Genomic DNA, 18,412 nt, shown 5'->3' with positions numbered 1-18,412 from the left:
GGGGAGCCGCGGGCCGGCCCCACGGGGGGCTCCCACTGCGTGGTGCCGGTGGGCACGTGCCAGTAGTAGGGGCCCGAGGCGTCCTGCACCCGCAGCCACCCCGCCGGCAGGTCGGCGTCGGCCGCGAAGGGGCTGCGGCTCCAGAAGGGGTCTGGGGGGCGCGGGGGGCACGGTTCGCTGCGGGGAGGGGGCTCGGCGCGGCCCCCAACCCCGCCGCAGCCCCACGGAGCGCCCCCGCCCCCCGCCGGCCCGGGCCCCCCCGCTGCCGAAGGAAGGGGTGCCCCACGTCGCCGGGAGAGCGCGGGACCCCAGCCGGGCCCATGGGAACGGGGTGCAGGGGGACACGGCCCCCGCAGTGGGGCAGGGCCCCAGACCCACAGCCATGGGGCCCCAGACCCACAGCACCCCACAGCCATGGGGCCCCAGACCCACAGCCACGGGGACCCATGGCCATGGGGCCCCAGACCCACAGCCACGGGGACCCAGACCCACAGCACCCCACAGCCATGGGGCCCCAGACCCACAGCCACAGGGACCCACAGCCACGGGGACCCAGACCCACAGCCATGGGGCCCCAGACCCACAGCCACAGGGACCCACAGCCATGGGGCCCCAGACCCACAGCCACAGGGACCCACGGCCATGGGGCCCCAGACCCACAGCCATGGGGACCCAGACCCACAGCACCCCACAGCCATGGGGCCCCAGACCCACAGCCATGGGGCCCCAGACCCACAGCCACAGGGACCCACGGCCATGGGGCCCAGACCCACAGCTGCAGGGCCCCACAGCCACGGGGCCCCAGACCCACAGCACCCCACAGCCACGGGGCCCCAGACCCACAGCACCCCACAGCCATGGGGCCCCAGACCCACAGCCATGGGGGACCCACGGCCATGGGGCCCCAGACCCACAGCCATGGGGCCCCCACAGCCACGGGGCCCCAGACCCACAGCCATGGGGCCCCAGACCCACAGCAACAGGGACCCACAGCCATGGGGCCCCAGACCCACAGCCACAGGGACCCACAGCCACGGGGCCCCAGACCCACAGCCACGGGGCCCCACAGCTGCTCGGGGGTCACAGGGCACACCAGGACATGGCCCCTGCAGTGGGGCAGGGCCCCAGACCCACAGCCGCAGGGGTGAGGTGCAGGGATGGGGGCCCATGGAGGTGCTGTGGGGCACAGGGGGGTGTGGGGCACAGGGGGGTGCTGTGGGGCCCATGGGGGTGCTGTGGGGCACAGGGGGGTGTGGGGCACAGGGGGTTGATGTGGGGCCCATGGAGGTGCTGTGGGGCACAGGGGGGGTGCTGTGGGGCACAGGGGGTTGATGTGGGGCCCATGGAGGTGCTGTGGGGCACAGGGGGGTTTGGGGCACAGGGGGGTGATGTGGGGCACAGGGGGGTGATGTGGGGCACACGGAGGTGCTGGGGGGCACAGGGGGGTGCTGTGGGGCACAGGGGGGTGTGGGGTGACGGTGGGGCTGCACCCCCAGGGGCGCAGCAGGGCCAGCGCCGTGGGGCACAGTGGGGACCCTGCCACAGCACAGGGGGGTCAGCCCGGGAGGGGGCTGGGGGGCACGGGGGGGGCTGGGAGGCACAAGGGGGTGCTGGGGGGGGTTGGGGGGCAGGGGTGGGGCTGGGGGGGGGGGGTTGGGGGGCAGAGGGGGTGCTGCCATGGAGCCAAGGGGGCCGGGGGGGGCCCAGGTAGCGATGTGGGGCTGGGGACAGCCGTGGGCGCACAGCTGGGGGGAGATGTGGGGCTGACGGGGACCAGGCTGGGCATGGCGGGGTGGGGGCAGGCAGGGGCAGCTGTGGGGCAGCCGTGGGGCAGGCGTGGGGCAGGCAGGGCCACCATGGGGCAGGCAGAGGCAGCCGTGGGGCAGGCGTGGGGGAATCGGGGCACTCATGGGGCAGGCAGGAGCAGCCGTGGGGCAGGTGGGGACTGCCATGGGGCAGTCACAGGCCGCCGTGGGGCAGCCCAGGCAGTCAGAGGTCACCGTGGGGCAGCTGTGGGGCAGTCAGAGGTCACTGAGGGGCTGCCATGGGGCAGCTGTGGGGCAGTCAGAGGTCACCGTGGGGCTGCTGTGGGGCAGCCGTGGGGCAGTCAGAGGTCACCATGGGGCAGCCGTGGGGCAGCCTGGGCAGTCACAGGCTGCTGTGGGGCAGTCACAGGCGGTCAGAGGTCACTGAGGGGCTGCCGTGGGGCAGCTGTGGGGCAGCCACAGGTCACCATGGGGCAGTCAGAGGTCACCATCGGGCAGCCATGGGGCAGCCCCAGGTCACCGTGGGGCTGCTGTGGGGCTGCCTGGGCAGTCAGAGATCACTGTGGGGCAGTCAGAGGTCACCGTGGGGCAGCCCAGGCAGTCACAGGCCACCATGGGGCAGCTGTGGGGCAGCCACAGGTCATCGTGGGGTGGCCACAGGTCACCATGGGGCTGCTGTGGGGCAGCCTGGGTAGTCAGAGGTCACCATGGGGCTGCCGTGGGGCAGCCTGGGCATCCAGAGGTCACTGTGGGGCCGCCATGGCGCTGCTGTGGGGCAGCTGTGGGGCAGCCTGGGCAGTCAGAGGTCACCGTGGGGCAGCCATGGGGCAGCCAGAGGTGACCATGGGGCAGCCAGAGGTCACTGTGGGGCCGCTGTGGGGCAGCCTGGGCAGTCAGAGGTCACTGTGGGGCTGCTGTGGGGCAGCCAGAGGTCACCGAGGGGCCGCCGTGGGGCAGCCAGAGGTCACCATGGGGCTGCTGTGGGGCAGCCTGGGCAGTCAGAGGTCACTGTGGGGCCGCCATGGGGCAGCCAGGGCAGTCAGAGGTCACTGTGGGGCTGCCGTGGGGCAGCCAGAGGTCACCATGGGGCTGCTGTGGGGCAGCCTGGGTAGTCAGAGGTCACCATGGGGCTGCCGTGGGGCAGCCTGGGTAGTCAGAGGTCACCATGGGGCTGCCGTGGGGCAGCCAGAGGTCACCGTGGGGCAGCCAGAGGTCACCGTGGGGCTGCTGTGGGCAGCCTGGGTAGTCAGAGGTCACCATGGGGCTGCTGTGGGGCAGCCTGGGCAGTCAGAGGTCACCGTGGGGCCGCCGTTGGGCAGCCAGAGGTGACCATGGGGCAGTCAGAGGTCACTGTGGGGCTGCTGTGGGGCAGCCAGAGGTCACCGTGGGGCCGCCGTGGGGCAGCCAGAGGTCACCATGGGGCTGCTGTGGGGCAGCCTGGGCAGTCAGAGGTCACTGTGGGGCCGCCATGGGGCAGCCAGGGCAGTCAGAGGTCACTGTGGGGCTGCCGTGGGGCAGCCAGAGGTCACCATGGGGCTGCTGTGGGGCAGCCTGGGTAGTCAGAGGTCACCATGGGGCTTGCCGTGGGGCAGCCTGGGTAGTCAGAGGTCACCATGGGGCTGCCGTGGGGCAGCCAGAGGTCACCGTGGGGCAGCCAGAGGTCACCGTGGGGCTGCTGTGGGGCAGCCTGGGTAGTCAGAGGTCACCATGGGGCTGCTGTGGGGCAGCCTGGGCAGTCAGAGGTCACCGTGGGGCCGCCGTGGGCAGCCAGAGGTGACCATGGGGCAGTCAGAGGTCACTGTGGGGCTGCCGTGGGGCAGCCAGAGGTCACCATGGGGCTGCCGTGGGGCAGCCAGAGGTCACCGTGGGGCAGCCAGAGGTCACCGTGGGGCCGCCGTGGGGCCGCCAGAGGTCACCATGGGGCTGCTGTGGGGCAGCCAGGGCAGTCAGAGGTCACCGTGGGGCCGCCATGGGGCAGCCAGAGGTCACCGTGGGGCAGCCAGAGGTCACCGTGGGGCCGCCGTGGGGCAGCCAGAGGTCACCGTGGGGCCGCCGTGGGGCCGGCGGGTGCCCACCTGCGTCGTCGGGCCGAGCTGCCGGCCGGGCTGCCCTGGCTGAGCGTGGCCGCGCTGGAGTCGTCGTCGCTGGCGGTGCCGCCGCGCGCCCCGAAGAGGCGGCTGGCGCTGCGGCCGTGCCCGCGGGGCCGCTCCCCGCCCTGCTCCCACTCGGCCGGCGCCGGCTCGCTCTGCGGCGGCGTGGAGTCGCCGTCGCCCTCCTCCTCCTCCTCCTCCTCCTCCTCCTCCTCATCCTCCTCATCGTCGTCGCCGTCGCGCAGGTGGGTGCGCGCGCCCGGGGCCCCCCCGCCAGTGTGGCAGGCGTCGCGGGCGTTGCGGGCGTCGTGGGTGTCGCGGGTGTTGTGGGTGTTGCGGGCGTCGCAAGCATTGTGGCGTCGCGGGCGTTGCGGGTGTCGCAGGCGTCGTGGGTGTTGCAGGCGTCGCAAGCGTCGCGGGCGTCATGGGTGTTGCAGGCGTCGCGGGCGTCGCGGGTGTTGCGGGCGTCGCGGGGCGTCGTGGGTGTTGTGGGTGTTGCGGGCGTCGCAAGCATCGTGGGCGTCGCGGGCGTTGCGGGTGTCACGGGTGTCATGGGTGTTGCGGGCGTCGCAAGCGTCGCGGGGCGTCGTGGGTGTTGCAGGCGTCGCAAGCGTCGCGGGCGTCGTGGGTGTTGCAGGCGTCGCAGGCGTCGCGGGCGTCGTAGGTGTTGCGGGGCGTCGCGGGCGTCGCGGGTGTCATGGGTGTCGCGGGCGTCGCGGGCGTCGCGGGCGTCGTGGGCGTCGCGGCCCCCCCAGCTCCTCGGGGGGGGTCCCCAGCTCGTTGCGGTTCTGGTCGCGCCGGCGCGGGGGGGTTGCGCCCGTCCCTCGCCCAGCGGGCGCCGGCCGGCTCGGGGGTCCGGCGGGCGCAGGCGGGGGGGCCTCGGGGGGCGGCGGCCGCCCGGGCTCGGGGGGAGCCCCCAGCCCCAGGCTCAGCGCCGGGCGCCGGTTGTCGTTGGCCAGGTCGCCGCGCTGGCCCAGGGCCCCCGACATGGCCGGGGCGCGCAGGCGGCGGGGACCCCCGGGCCGGACCCCCCGGGCCGGGCGGGGCGGGTGGGGGGGCTCCTACGGCCCCCGGGGGGGCGGCAGCGCCGCGTCCATGGCGCCTGCGGGGGGCGGCCCTGAGCGGGGGGCAGCGGGCACCGGGACCCCGGGACCCCCGGGCCTGCCCGAGACCCCCCCGGACCCCCCCGAACCCCCCGAGACCCCCCCGGGCCTGCCCGAGACCCCCCCGGACCCCCCCCGAACCTCCAAGACCCCCCCGGACCCCGAGACCCCCCCGAACCCCCCCGAACCCCTGAGACCCCCGAGACCCCCCCGGACCCCCCGAGACCCCCCCGAACCCCCAAGACCCCCCCGAACCCCCGAGACCCCCCCGAACCCCCCCGAACCCCCGAGACCCCCCCCGGACCCCCCGAGCCCCCCCCGGGCCTGACACGGACCCCCGGACCCCCCAGCCCTGCCCCAGACCCCCCCGAGCCCCCCCCGGGCCTAAGCCGGGACCCCCGGGGACCCCCGAATCCCCCGGGCCCGACCCGGAGCCCCCGGCCCCCCCCGAACCCCCCAGCCCTGCCCGGGACCCCCCCCGGGCTGACACGGGACCCCCGGGGACCCCCGAACCCCCCCGGGCCCCCCAGGCCTGACCCGGAACCCCCCGGGGACCCCCAGGGACCCCCAGCCCTGCCCGGGACCCCCCCGGGCCTCGCCCGGGCCCCCGAACCCCCGGACCCCCCCGGCCCCCCCCGAACCCCCCGGACCCCCCAGGCCCCCAGCCCTGCCCGGGACCCCCCTGGCCCTGCCGAGCCCCCCCGAGCCTAAGCCGGGCCCCCCGGGCCTGCCCCGGCCCCCACCAGCCCCCCCGGGACCCCCGGGACCCCCCCCGACCCCCGGCCCGGCCCGGCCGGTACTGCGGCTGGCTCGCTGGGGGGGGCGGGGGCGCTGGGAGCTTCCGCTTCCGGGGCGGGGCCTGCGCCCCTCCCCCACCCCCTCCCCCTCCCCCCACCCGCACCGGCAGGGACCGGCACTGACACCGGGACCGACACCGGGACCGACACCGACACCAACAGCGGCACCGACACCGACACCGACACCGGCACCGACACCAACACACCGGCACCAACACCGACACCGACACCGGCACCGGGACCAACACCGGCACCAACACCGGCACCAACACCGGCACCGGGACCAACACCGGCACCAACACCGGGACCGACACCAACACCGACACCGGCACCGGCACCGACACCGGGACCAACACCGGGACCGACACCGACACCGGCACCGGACCGACACCAACACCGACACCGGCACCGGGACCAACACTGGCACTGACACCGGTACCAACACCGACACCGGGGACCAACACCGGGACCAACACCGGCACCGGCACCAGGACCAACACCGGGACCGACACCGGGGACCAACACCAGGACCAACACCGGCACCGGGACCAACACCGGGACCAACACCGGGACCGACACCGGGACCGACACCGGGACCGACACCAACACTGGCACTGACACCAGCACCAACACCGGGACCAACACCCAACACTGGCACCGGTACCAACACCGGCACCGGCACTGACACCGGTACCAACACCAACACCCGGCACCAGCACCGGGACCAACACCGGCACCGGGACCAACACCAGGACCAGCACCGGCACTGACACCGGGTACCAACACCGGCACCAGGACCAACACCGGGACCAACACCGACACCAGTACCAACACCGGGACCAGCACTGGCACTGACACCGGTACCAACACCGGCACCAGGACCAACACCGGGACCAACACCAGCACCAGGACCAACACCCTGGTACCAACACCGACACCGACACCGGGACCAAGACCGGGTACCAACACTGGTACCAACACCGCACCGGGAACAGCACTGAGGACCGGTACTGGCACCGGCAGAGAGCAGGACCAGCACTGAGATCAACACCAGCATCAACACCGGTACCAGCAGTGACACCGGTACCAACACCAGCACCGACATTGGCACCGGTACCGGTACCAACACCGGCACCAGCACCAGGAACAGCACTGAGACCGGTACCAACACTGCGACCGGCACCAACACCGGCACTGGCACCCGGGTACCAACACCGGCACTGACACTGGCACCGGTACCAGCAGTGACACCGGCACTGACACCAACATCAGCACCAGCACCAGTACCAGCGCTGAGACCGGTACCAGCACCGACACCGGCACTGACATCAGCACCAGTACCGCTACCAACACCAGCACCAGGAACAGCGCTGAGGACCGGTACCAGCACTGGACACAGGCACCAACATCAGCACCGGTACCGGTACCAGCGCTGGCATTGCACTGACACCGGCATCAACACCGACACCAGTACCAACACCAGTACCAACATCAGTACCAGCACCACCACCAACACCGGCACAGCACGGTACGGTGCTGGCACTGACGCCAGCGTAGAACGGTGCAGCACTGGCACCAGCGCTGGCACTGACACCAGTGCGGCACAGTACTGACACCGGCACCGGCACTGGCACTGACATCAGCTCTGACACCGGTACCGACACCAGGACTGACATCAGCGCCAGCACCGGCACCGGCACTGACATGGGCGCTGACAGCACTGGCAGCAGCGCGGCGCGGCACAGCGTGTCAGCGCGGCACGGACGGCGGGGAGCAGCCCGCAGCAGCGCCTGACGGTGACGAGCAGCCTGGCACCGTCCCGCCTGGCACAGCCCCCGCCTGGCACGGCACGGCACGGCGCAGCGTGGGATGGCACCCGCGCGGCACGGCGCGGCACGCGTGCCGCATCGCGGAGCAGGACGTCGTGGCGCAGGGCCAAGCGGTGCCGTGCGGTGACGCGTGGCACGCCATGCTGCAGCGTACGGCCTGGCGACGCCACACGCTACACGCGGCACGGGGGGCGCGCAGGGTGCTGGCGCGGGGCTGCGGTGCGGCGGGGCACGGCTCGGCACGGCGCACCGGCGGGGCACGGCGCGGCGCGGTGCAGCCCCTGCACCGGTTGGCGGTGGGTCAGCGCGGCACGGTACGGTGCGGCGCAGGACGTGTGGTGGGGGAAAGCGCAGCGTGGCACAGGGCAGCCGAGCAGGGCGCTGCGTGGGGCGGTGCGGCACGGCGTGGCACGGTGCTGTGGGGCACGGCATGGCGCTGTGGGGCACAGTGCGCCGTGGCATGGCGCTGTGGGGCACGGCATGGCGCTGTGGGGCACAGCACGGTGCTGTGGGGGCACAGTGCGCTGTGGCATGGTGCTGTGGGGCATGGCACGGCACGGTGCTGTGGGGCACAGCATGATGCTGTGGGGCACGGTGCGCCGTGGCATGGAGCTGTGGGGCACGGCACAGCGCGGCATGGTGCTGTGGGGCACAGCATGGTGCTGTGGGGCACGGCACAGCGTGGCATGGTGCTGTGGGGCACGGCACGGTGCTGTGGGGCACGGTGCACCGTGGCATGGTGCTGTGGGGCACAGCATGGTGCTGTGGGGCACGGTGCACCGTGGCATGGTGCTGTGGGGCACGGCACAGCACGGCATGGTGCTGTGGGGCACGGCTCAGCGCTGTGGGGCACGGCACAGCGCGGCACGGTGCTGTGGGGCACGGCACAGCGCGGCATGGTGCTGTGGGGCACGGTGCGCCGTGGCATGGCGCTGTGGGGCACGGCACAGCGCGGCATGGTGCTGTGGGGCACGGCACGGTGCTGTGGGGCACGGTGCGCCGTGGCATGGCACTGTGGGGCATGGCACGGCATGGCGCTGTGGGGCACGGCATGATGCTGTGGGGCACAGTGCACCGTGGCATGGCACTGTGGGGCACGGCACAGCATGGCACAGTGCTATGGGGCACGGTGCGCCGTGGCATGGCGCTGTGGGGCACAGCATGGTGCTGTGGGGCACGGTGCACCGTGGCATGGTGCTGTGGGGCACGGCACAGCACGGCATGGTGCTGTGGGGCACGGCTCAGCGCTGTGGGGCACGGCGCGCCGTGGCACGTTACAGGATGACCCATTGCAGTCGGCGCGGTGCGGTGCGGCTCAGCACCGGCCGGCGCAGCGCGGCGCGGCCCGGCACAGCCGTGGAGTGCTTGCCCATGCCGCGGCCCCCGCTGGCACCTTCCGGGGCCGCCCCGCAAGGCCTCGGGCCCCTCCGTGGCGCGGGCACGGCGACGGCACCGCACCGCCGCCCAGCCGCGCCGCCCCCCCAGCACCCCCAAACAGAGCGGAGGGGTCTCGGGGTCTCCCCGGCTTTTATTGCGTCCCCGGCACGGGCAGGCCGCGGCCGGCAGAGCCCCGGTGCCGGCGGCAGCACCGCGGGCGCGGTCACTGCGGGCACTGGAAGAAGCGGGCGGCGATGGCCTGGGCCGGGGCGGGCTCCCGGGCGCGCAGCAGCTCGGCCACGCTGGCGTACCGGTGGTAGCCGGCGCCGCAGAAGAGGAAGACGCCGTCGTCGGTGCAGATGGCGCCGTCCACGTGCTCGTGGGGCAGCGGCAGCGGCTCGCCCGCCCGCCGCGGCGTCCGCGTCAGGTCCACCAGCCGAGCCCGGCTCCCTGCCGGCACCGCAGCCGTCAGCCCCGCGCCCCCAGCGCCCGCCGCCGGTACCGGCCCCGGCGCGCCCGCCGCCCACCTGCGATGACGTAGAGCTGCGCCGAGCCGGGGCAGGTGAAGGCGGCGTCGGCGCCGGGGACCCCCAGCTCCTCCTGCAGCGCCCGCGGGTACCCCAGCACCCGGCGGTGGCCCTGCTCCGACCGGAAGACGGAGACCTCGGAGCCCTGCGGGGGAGCGGCGGCGTGGGGCGCGGCGGCGTGGGGCGCGGCAGCGTGGGGCACGGCGGCGTGGGGCACGGGCACGGGTGGTGTGGGGCACGGCGGCGTGGGGCATGGGCACGGGTGGTGTGGGGCACGGGCGGTGTGGGGCGTGGGCACGGACAGTGTGGGGCAGGGTGGGTCACAAGTGGGCACGGACGAGGTGGGTCACAGGCACGGGTGGTGTGGGTCACGGGCACAGATGGTGTGGGTCACGGGCACAGCCAGTGTGGGTCACAGGCACGGGTGGTGTGGGTCACGGGCACGGCTGGTGTGGGTCACAGGCATGGATGGTGTGGGTCACGGGCACGGCCGGTGTGGGTCACGGGTGGACATGGACGGTGTGGGTCACAGACATGGCCGGTGTGGGTCATGGGCAGGCATGGCCGGTGTGGGTCACGGGCATGGCTGGTGTGGGTCAGGCACGGCCGGTGTGGATCACGGGCACAGATGGTGTGGGTCACGGGCACGGGTGGTGTGGGTCACGGGTGGACATGGACGGTGTGGGTCATGGGCAGGCACGGCCGGTGTGGGTCAGGCACAGACGGTGTGGGTCACGGGCACGGGTGGTGTGGGTCACAGACATGGATGGTGTGGGTCATGGGTGGACATGGACAGTGTGGGTCACGGGCACAGATGGTGTGGGTCACGGGTGGACATGGACGGTGTGGGTCATGGGCAGGCACGGCTGGTGTGGGTCACGGGCACGGGTGGTGTGGGTCACAGGCACGGCCGGTGTGGGTCACAGGCATGGATGGTGTGGGTCATGGGTGGACATGGACAGTGTGGGTCACGGGCACGGCCGGTGTGGGTCAGGCATGGCCGGTGTGGGTCACGCACGGCCGGTGTGGGTCGCAGGCAGGGCCATGGGGGGCAGGGCCGTGGGGCTGCCCCAGGGATGGGTTTAGGGGCTGGGGGGCTCTGTGGGGCAGGGGGGTCCCGGGGGGACCGCTGCCCTCGCGTCCCCAGGCTGCCGTGGGGCAGGACCCACAGGGGCCGGGAAGGGCGGCATGGGGCAGCCCCACGGCGCCGCACCTGTATCACGTAGGTGCGGCCGTCCCAGGCGAAGGCGGCGTCCACGGCTCCTCCAGCCCCGGCCACGTCTGCCCCACGGGCCAGGCATGGTGCCCGTCCCGGTGCGAGTCCAGGCGGAACGAGAGACCCCCTGCGCGCGGCGTCAGCGGCCTGCCCCACGGCCCTGCCCCACAGCCCTGCCCCATGGACCCTGCCCCACGGCCCTGCCCCATGGCCCTGCCCCACAGACCCTGCCCCACAGCCCTGCCCCATGGACCCTGCCCCACAGACCCTGCCCCATGGACCCTGCCCCACCGACCCTGCCCCACCGACCTGCCCCATGGACCCTGCCCCACGGCCCTGCCCCACGGCCCTGCCCCATGGACCCTGCCCCACCGACCCTGCCCCACGGCCCTGCCCCACGGCCCTGCCCCATGGACCCTGCCCCACCGACCCTGCCCCACGGCCCTGCCCACGGCCCTGCCCCATGGACCCTGCCCCACCGACCCTGCCCCACGGCCCTGCCCCACGGCCCTGCCCCATGGACCCTGCCCCACGGCCCTGCCCCACGGCCCTGCCCCATGGACCCTGCCCCACCGACCCTGCCCCACGGCCCTGCCCCATGGACCCTGCCCCACCGACCCTGCCCCATGGACCCTGCCCCACGGCCCTGCCCCACGGCCCTGCCCCACAGCCCTGCCCCATGGACCCTGCCCCACCGACCTGCCCCATGGACCCTGCCCCACGGCCCTGCCCCACTGACCCTGCCCCACACCACAGCCACAGCACAGTCCCACAGTGCAGCCAGCTCCATACCCCACAGCCCCATGGTGTGGCTGGGACCACAGCCCTGCCCCACAGCCCCTCAGCCCCACAGCCGCCTGCCCCACAGCCCCACAGCTCCCCTGCCCCACAGCCCCCAGCCCCACAGCTCCCCTGCCCCACAGCCCCCCTGCCCCACAGCCCCCTGCCCCACAGCCCCACAACCCACAGCCCCACAACCCCACAGCCCCAGCCCCACAGCCCACAGCCCCACAGCCCACAGCCCCCTGCCCCACAGCCCCCCTGCCCCACAGCCCACAGCCCAACCCCACAGCCCCCTGCCCCACAGCCCCCCTGCCCCACAGCCCCCCGGCCCCACAGCCCCCGGCCCACAGCCCCACGGCGGCGGCCGCCCCTCACCGCGGAAGGCGTAGAGGCGCCCGCTGTCGTCGGCCAGCGCGGCCTGGAAGGGCTCCTTGCTGCAGCGCTCGCCCGCGGCCCCCCACGAGGCGTTGCCGTGGCCTGCGGCGGCCGCAGCGCTGCGGGAGGGGCCGGACCCCCAGGGCAGCCCGGGCCCCCCGGCTCTGTGGGGCTGGGTGCCCGCGCCCCCAGGGCCCCGTGGGAGGGGGCCGGGAGGGTCCCCAGGGCACTTGTGGGTCCCAGGGGCTCGTGTGGGTCACGGGGGAGGGTCTCCAGGGCACTTGTGGGTCCCAGGGGCACGTGTGGGTCCCATGGGCATGTGTGGGTCCCATGGGAGGGTCCCCAGGGCACTTGTGGGTCCCAGGGGCACGTGTGGGTCACGGGGGAGGGTCCCCAGGGCACGTGTGGGTCCCATGGGCATGTGTGGGTCACGGGGGAGGGTCTCCAGGGCACTTGTGGGTCTCAGGGGCACGTGTGGGTCCCATGGGCATGTGTGGGTCCCATGGGAGGGTCCCCAGGGCACTTGTGGGTCCCAGGGGCACGTGTGGGTCACGGGGGAGGGTCCCCAGGGCACTTGTGGGTCCCATGGGCTCGTGTGGGTCCCATGGGAGGGTCCCCAGGGCACTTGTGGGTCCCAGGGGCACGTGTGGGTCACGGGGGAGGGTCCCCAGGGCACTTGTGGGTCCCATGGGCTCGTGTGGGTCCCATGGGAGGGTCCCCAGGGCACGTGTGGGTCCCAGGGGCACGTGTGGGTCACGGGGGAGGGTCCCCAGGGCACTTGTGGGTCGCGGGGGCGGGCGGGGCGCGCACCTCGGCCGGGGCAGGGCAGGAAGTAGTCGCGCAGGTCGCGGGGGTAGCCGTGGGGCAGGTGGCCGGTGAGGGGCTGGAAGCGCTGGAAGCGGGCGCCCCACAAGCAGTAGAAGCGGCCGAGCCAGCGCAGGGCGGCGCCGCAGGGGCCGGGGCCCGGCCACGCCCGCGCCTTCGCCACGCGCAGCTCCAGGTCGAAGAGGTACCACGTGCGCCCTGCGCCCCACAGCGCCGCTGCTGCCGGGCCCGGCGCGGCCACGACGCGCCCCTCGGCAGCCACAACGCGCCCCACGGCCACCCCTCTGTGCCCCACGGCCGCCCCGACGTGCCCCACGGCCGCCCCTCTGTGCCCCACGGCCGCCCCGACGTGCCCCACGGCCCCCTGACGCGCCCCACAGCCACCCCTCTGTGCCCCACGGCCCCCTGACACACCCCACGGCAGCCCCAACACGCCCCACGGCCACCCCTTTGTGCCCCACGGCCCCCTGACGTGCCCACGGCCCCCCGACACACCCCATGGCCCCCCGACGTGCCCCACGGCCGCCCCTCTGCGCCCCACGGCCGCCCCAACAAACCCCACAGCCACCCCAACGTGCCCCACAGCCACCCCGATGCACCCCACGGCCACCCCAACGTGCCCCACAGCCGCCCCAACGTGCCCCCATGGCAGCCCCTCTGTGCCCCACGGCCCTCTGCTACCCTCTGCACCCCACGGCCCCCCGACGCGCCCCATGGCAGCCCCAACGTGCCCCACGGCCCCCCCGACGTGCCCCACGGCCCCCCGATGCGCCCCATGGCAGCCCCAACGTGCCCCACGGCAGCCCCCTGGCATCGCCCCCTGCCCCACGGCAGCCCCTCTGTGCCCCACGGCAGCCCCCTGGCATCGCCCCCTGCCCCACGGCCGCCCCTTCATGCCCCACGGCAGCCCCCTGGCATTGCCCCCTGCCCCACGGCAGCCCCTTCATGCCCCACGGCAGCCCCCTGGCATCGCCCCCTGCCCCACGGCAGCCCCTTCATGCCCCACGGCAGCCCCCTGGCATCGCCCCCCTGCCCCACGGCCGCCCCTTCATGCCCCACGGCAGCCCCCTGGCATTGCCCCCTGCCCCACGGCAGCCCCTCTGTGCCCCACGGCAGCCCCCTGGCATTGCCCCCTGCCCCACGGCAGCCCCTCTGTGCCCCACGGCAGCCCCCTGGCATCGCCCCCTGCCCCACGGCCGCCCCTTCATGCCCCACGGCAGCCCCCTGGCATCGCCCCCTGCCCCACGGCAGCCCCTTCATGCCCCACGGCAGCCCCCTGGCATCGCCCCCTGCCCCACGGCAGCCCCTTCATGCCCCACGGCAGCCCCCTGGCATCGCCCCCTGCCCCACGGCCGCCCCTTCATGCCCCACGGCAGCCCCCTGGCATTGCCCCCTGCCCCACGGCAGCCCCTCTGTGCCCCACGGCAGCCCCCTGGCATTGCCCCCTGCCCCACGGCAGCCCCTCTGTGCCCCACGGCAGCCCCCTGGCATCGCCCCCTGCCCCACGGCCGCCCCGCTCACCCTTGAAGAAGAGCACGCTCTCGCCCCCGCACTCCTCGGCGTGGCACTCGACGGCGGCGTCCAGCCCCCCGGGGATGCCCGGGAACTCCTCCGCTATGGGGCGGGGGAAGCCGGGACGCAGCCGCCCCCCGGCGTAGGCCCAGACCTGCTCGCCCTGCCCGCGCCCCACGGCTGAGCCCCACGGGCGAGACCCACGGCACCGCGCCGGGGAGCGCCGTGGGGCCAGACCCGGGGAGACCCCCAGGGCGAGACCCCCGGATCCGACCCCCGGCAGCCCCGAGACCCCCACCCCATGGGGCAGCCCCACAGACGCGCTCGGGGGCCCAGGCAGAGGGGAGACCCCCACCCCCCGGGCAGCCGGCCTGGCCCCCATGGCAGCGCGTGGGGCCACCCGGCCCGCGACCCCCAGCCGCTGCCCCACAGCTGCTGCCCCCCAACCGCTGCCCCCGCACCGCTGACCCCCAACCACTGCCCCACAGCTGCTGCCCCCCACCTGCTGCCCCCCAACCTGCTGCCCCCCAACCGCTGCCTGCCCCACCACTGACCCCCAACCACTGCCCCCCAACCGCTGCCCCACACCTGCTGACCCCCAACCACTGCCCCACACCCGCTGCCTGCCCCACCACTGACCCCCAACCGCTGCCCCACACCCGCTGCACCCCCACCCGCTGCCCCCCCAACCCGCTGCCCCCCAACTCGCTGCCCCCCACCCGCTGCCCCCCACCCACTGCCTGCCCCACCACTGCCCCCCAACCGCTGCCCCCCAACCGCTGCCCCACACCTGCTGCCCCACACCCGCTGCCCCACACCCGCTGCCCCCCAACCTGCTGCCCCCCAACCCGCTGCCCCCCACCCGCTGCCTGCCCCACCACTGACCCCCAACCGCTGCCCCACACCCGCTGCACCCCCACCCACTGCCCCCTAACCCGCTGCCCCCCAACCCGCTGCCCCCCAACCCGCTGCCCCACCACTGCCCCCCCGCCTGCTGCCCCCCACCCGCTGCCTGCCCCACCACTGACCCCCAACCACTGACCCCCAACCGCTGCCCCACACCTGCTGACCCCCACCTGCTGCCCCACACCCGCTGCCCCACACCCGCTGCCCCACACCCGCTGCCTGCCCCACCACTGACCCCCAACCACTGCCCCCCAACCGCTGCCCCACACCTGCTGACCCCCACCGCTGCCCCCCACCCGCTGCCCCCCCACCTGCTGCCCCCCAACTCGCTGCCCCCCACCTGCTGCCCCACACCCGCTGCCTGCCCCACCACTGACCCCCAACCACTGACCCCCAACCACTGCCCCCCAACCACTGCCCCCCACCTGCTGCCCCCCCACCCGCTGCCCCCCCACCCGCTGCCCCCCAACCGCTGCCCCACACCTGCTGCCCCACACCTGCTGCCCCCTAACCCGCTGCCCCCCACCCGCTGCCTGCCCCACCACTGACCCCCAACCCGCTGCCCCCCAACTCGCTGCCCCCCAACCGCTGCCCCCCAACCGCTGCCCCCCACCTGCTGACCCCCACCCGCTGCCCCACACCCGCTGCCCCCCCAACCCGCTGCCCCCCAACCCGCTGCCTGCCCCACCACTGACCCCCAACCCGCTGCCCCCCAACTCGCTGCCCCCCAACTCGCTGCCCCCCAACCCGCTGCCCCCCAACCCGCTGCCTGCCCCACCACTGACCCCCACCTGCTGCCCCCCAACCCGCTGCCCCCCAACCCGCTGCCCCCCACCGCTGCCCCCCACCCCCCCGCCCCCCGTGCCTGGAAGAGGTGCAGGCTCTGGTGCTCCTGGGGTCGCTGCCGCCGGGGCAGCCGCAGCGCCGCGTCCACCGGGCCCCCCAGCTCGGGCCAGGAGGCGGCCAGGGGGCGGCTGTGGGGCTGGCCCCCGCCCCGGGGGATCTCCCACACCTCGGGGCCTGCGGCGGCAGCGGCTGGGCCCAGGGCGCTGCCCCACACCCTGCCCCACACCCTGCCCCACGGCGCTGCCCCACAGTGCTGCCCCACACCCTGCCCCTGGCCCCACGGTGCTGCCCCACACCCTGCCCCTGGCCCCACGGCACTGCCCCACGGTGCTGCCCCACACCCTGCCCCACAGTGCCCCTGGCCCCACGGGCACCCCCCCCCAGCCCCACAGACTCCCTTCGCCCACCCCCCCCATTCACCCCCGCCCCCCCCAGGCCCCAGCTCCCGCCCCCCCCCAGACCCCATTTGCTTCAAGTGCCCCCTGCCCCACATCCCCCTGCCCCACAGCCCCCTGCCCCACAGCCCCCTGCCCCCCAGTCCCCCTGCCCCCCAATCCCCTGCCCCACACATCCCCTGCCCCCCAACCCCATGTCTCCCCGTCCCCCTGCTCCCCAGCCCCATGCCCTCCAGTCCCCATTTCCCCACCCCCTGCCCCCCACCCCTGTGCCCCCCACCCCTGCCCCCCAACCCCTGCCCCACACCCCCGCCCCACCTCGGAAGAGCAGCACGCTGCCGTTCTCGCTCAGCGTGGCGGCGTCGAAGCCGCCCTCGTCCGCGCAGAGCTGGGCCAGGGCTGGGGGCTGGGGGTCAGCGTGGGGCGGCCCCCGAGACGCAGCCCCCGCACACAACCCCCTGCCCCACACCCCCCCCGCCCCACATACCCCCCTGCCCCACACACACCCGCTGCCCCATAGCGCCTGGGGCCCCACACACCCGCTGCCCCACACACCCGCTGCCCCACACACACCCGCTGCCCCACACACACCCGCTGCCCCATAGCGCCTGGGGCCCCACACACCCCTGCCCCACACACCCGCTGCCCCACACACACCCGCTGCCCCATAGCGCCTGGGGCCCCACACACCCACTGCCCCACACACACCCGCTGCCCCACAGCGCCTGGGGCCCCACACACCCCGCTGCCCCACACACACCCGCTGCCCCATAGCGCCTGGGGCCCCCCCACACCCCTGCCCCACAGCAGCTGCTGTGCCCCACACACACCTGTGCCCCACACACACCACTGTGCCCCACACACACCACTGTGCCCCACACCCCCTGTGCCCCACACGCGCCTCTGCCCCCCGTGGGCTCTCACCAGTGTCGTTGCCGTGGGGCTCAGGCCCATGGGGCTGCCCCCCTCCAGCTGCCTCCGTTTCGTTGTGGGGCCTGGGGACGGGCGGCACCGGGGGCTCACGGCGCAGCCCCCAAAGAGCCGCGGGCCTGCCCCACATCAGCAGGGAGCCCCTGCCCCACACACAACCCCCTGCCCCACACCCCCCCTGCCCCACATACCCCCCTGCCCCACACACAACCCCCTGCCCCACATCAGCAGGGAGCCCCTGCCCCACACACAACCCCCTGCCCCACACGCATTCCCCTGCCCCACATACCCCCCTGCCCCACATCAGCAGGGAGCCCCTGCCCCACACACAACCCCCTGCCCCACACGCATTCCCCTGCCCCACATACCCCCCTGCCCCACACACACCCCTGCCCCACACCCCACCCTGCCCCACACACATCCCCCTGCCCGACATACCCCCCTGCCCCACATGCAACCCCGTGCCCCACACGCAACCCCGTGCCCCACACACCCCCCTGCCCCACACACACACGCCCTACCCCACATACCCCCCTGCCCCACATCGGCAGGGAGCCCCTGCCCCCCACACACCCCCCTGCCCCACACACACAGCCCCCTGCCCCACACAGCCCCCTGCCCCACACCCCACCCTGCCCCACACACACCCCCCTGCCCCACACGCAACCCCCTGCCCCACACACCCCCCTGCCCCACACGCAACCCCGTGCCCCACACGCAACCCCCTGCCCCACATACCCCCCTGCCCCACATCGGCAGGGAGCTCCTGCCCCCCACACAGCCCCCTGCCCCACACACACCCCTGCCCCACACAGCCCCCTGCCCCACAGGCCCCCCTGCCCCCCCCACACCCCCCTGCCCCACACACACACCCCCCTGCCCCACACACACCCCTGCCCCACACACACAGCCCCCTGCCCCACACACACAGCCCCCTGCCCCACACAGCCCCCCGCCGCCCCCACACCCCCCTGCCCCCCCCACACAGCCCTCTGCCCCACACAGCCCCCTGCCCCACACAGCCCCCCGCCGCCCCCACACCCCCCGCCCCACACCCCCGCCCCACTGACAGGGGGTGGGCGCAGCCCAGGGCCAGGGCCCAGGCCAGGCTGAGGGCGGCTGCCAGGACCCCCAT

The 18,412-nt window shown here is 74.8% G+C and overlaps 2 protein-coding genes across 2 annotated transcripts; both read right to left on the bottom strand.

Moving 5' to 3' along the window:
* Nucleotides 1-23: 23 nt before the first annotated feature.
* Nucleotides 24-4,845, bottom strand: LOC142595179 (amyloid beta precursor protein binding family B member 1-like; the record flags this gene model as incomplete). The annotated part of the gene is made up of 3 exons (XM_075722815.1): nucleotides 4,765-4,845; nucleotides 3,842-4,011; nucleotides 24-132 (listed from the first exon to the last, which is right to left on the bottom strand). Coding segments are annotated over exons 1-3 (360 nt in total), but the record flags the coding sequence as incomplete, so codon positions are not given.
* A 4,340-nt stretch (nucleotides 4,846-9,185) lies between these two features.
* Nucleotides 9,186-18,412, bottom strand: HPX (hemopexin). The gene is given in 11 exon segments (XM_075722705.1): nucleotides 9,186-9,412; nucleotides 9,490-9,634; nucleotides 10,703-10,755; nucleotides 10,758-10,832; nucleotides 11,864-11,965; nucleotides 12,668-12,886; nucleotides 14,210-14,363; nucleotides 15,972-16,126; nucleotides 16,666-16,746; nucleotides 17,272-17,342; nucleotides 18,348-18,412. Coding segments are annotated over 11 exon segments (1,347 nt in total).

Source organism: Pelecanus crispus, chromosome 1 (assembly GCF_030463565.1).
Source record: "Pelecanus crispus isolate bPelCri1 chromosome 1, bPelCri1.pri, whole genome shotgun sequence".
NCBI lineage: Eukaryota > Metazoa > Chordata > Aves > Pelecaniformes > Pelecanidae > Pelecanus > Pelecanus crispus.
The sequence above is the reverse complement of the archived record's forward strand: the minus strand, read 5'-3'. Positions and strand labels throughout refer to the sequence as shown.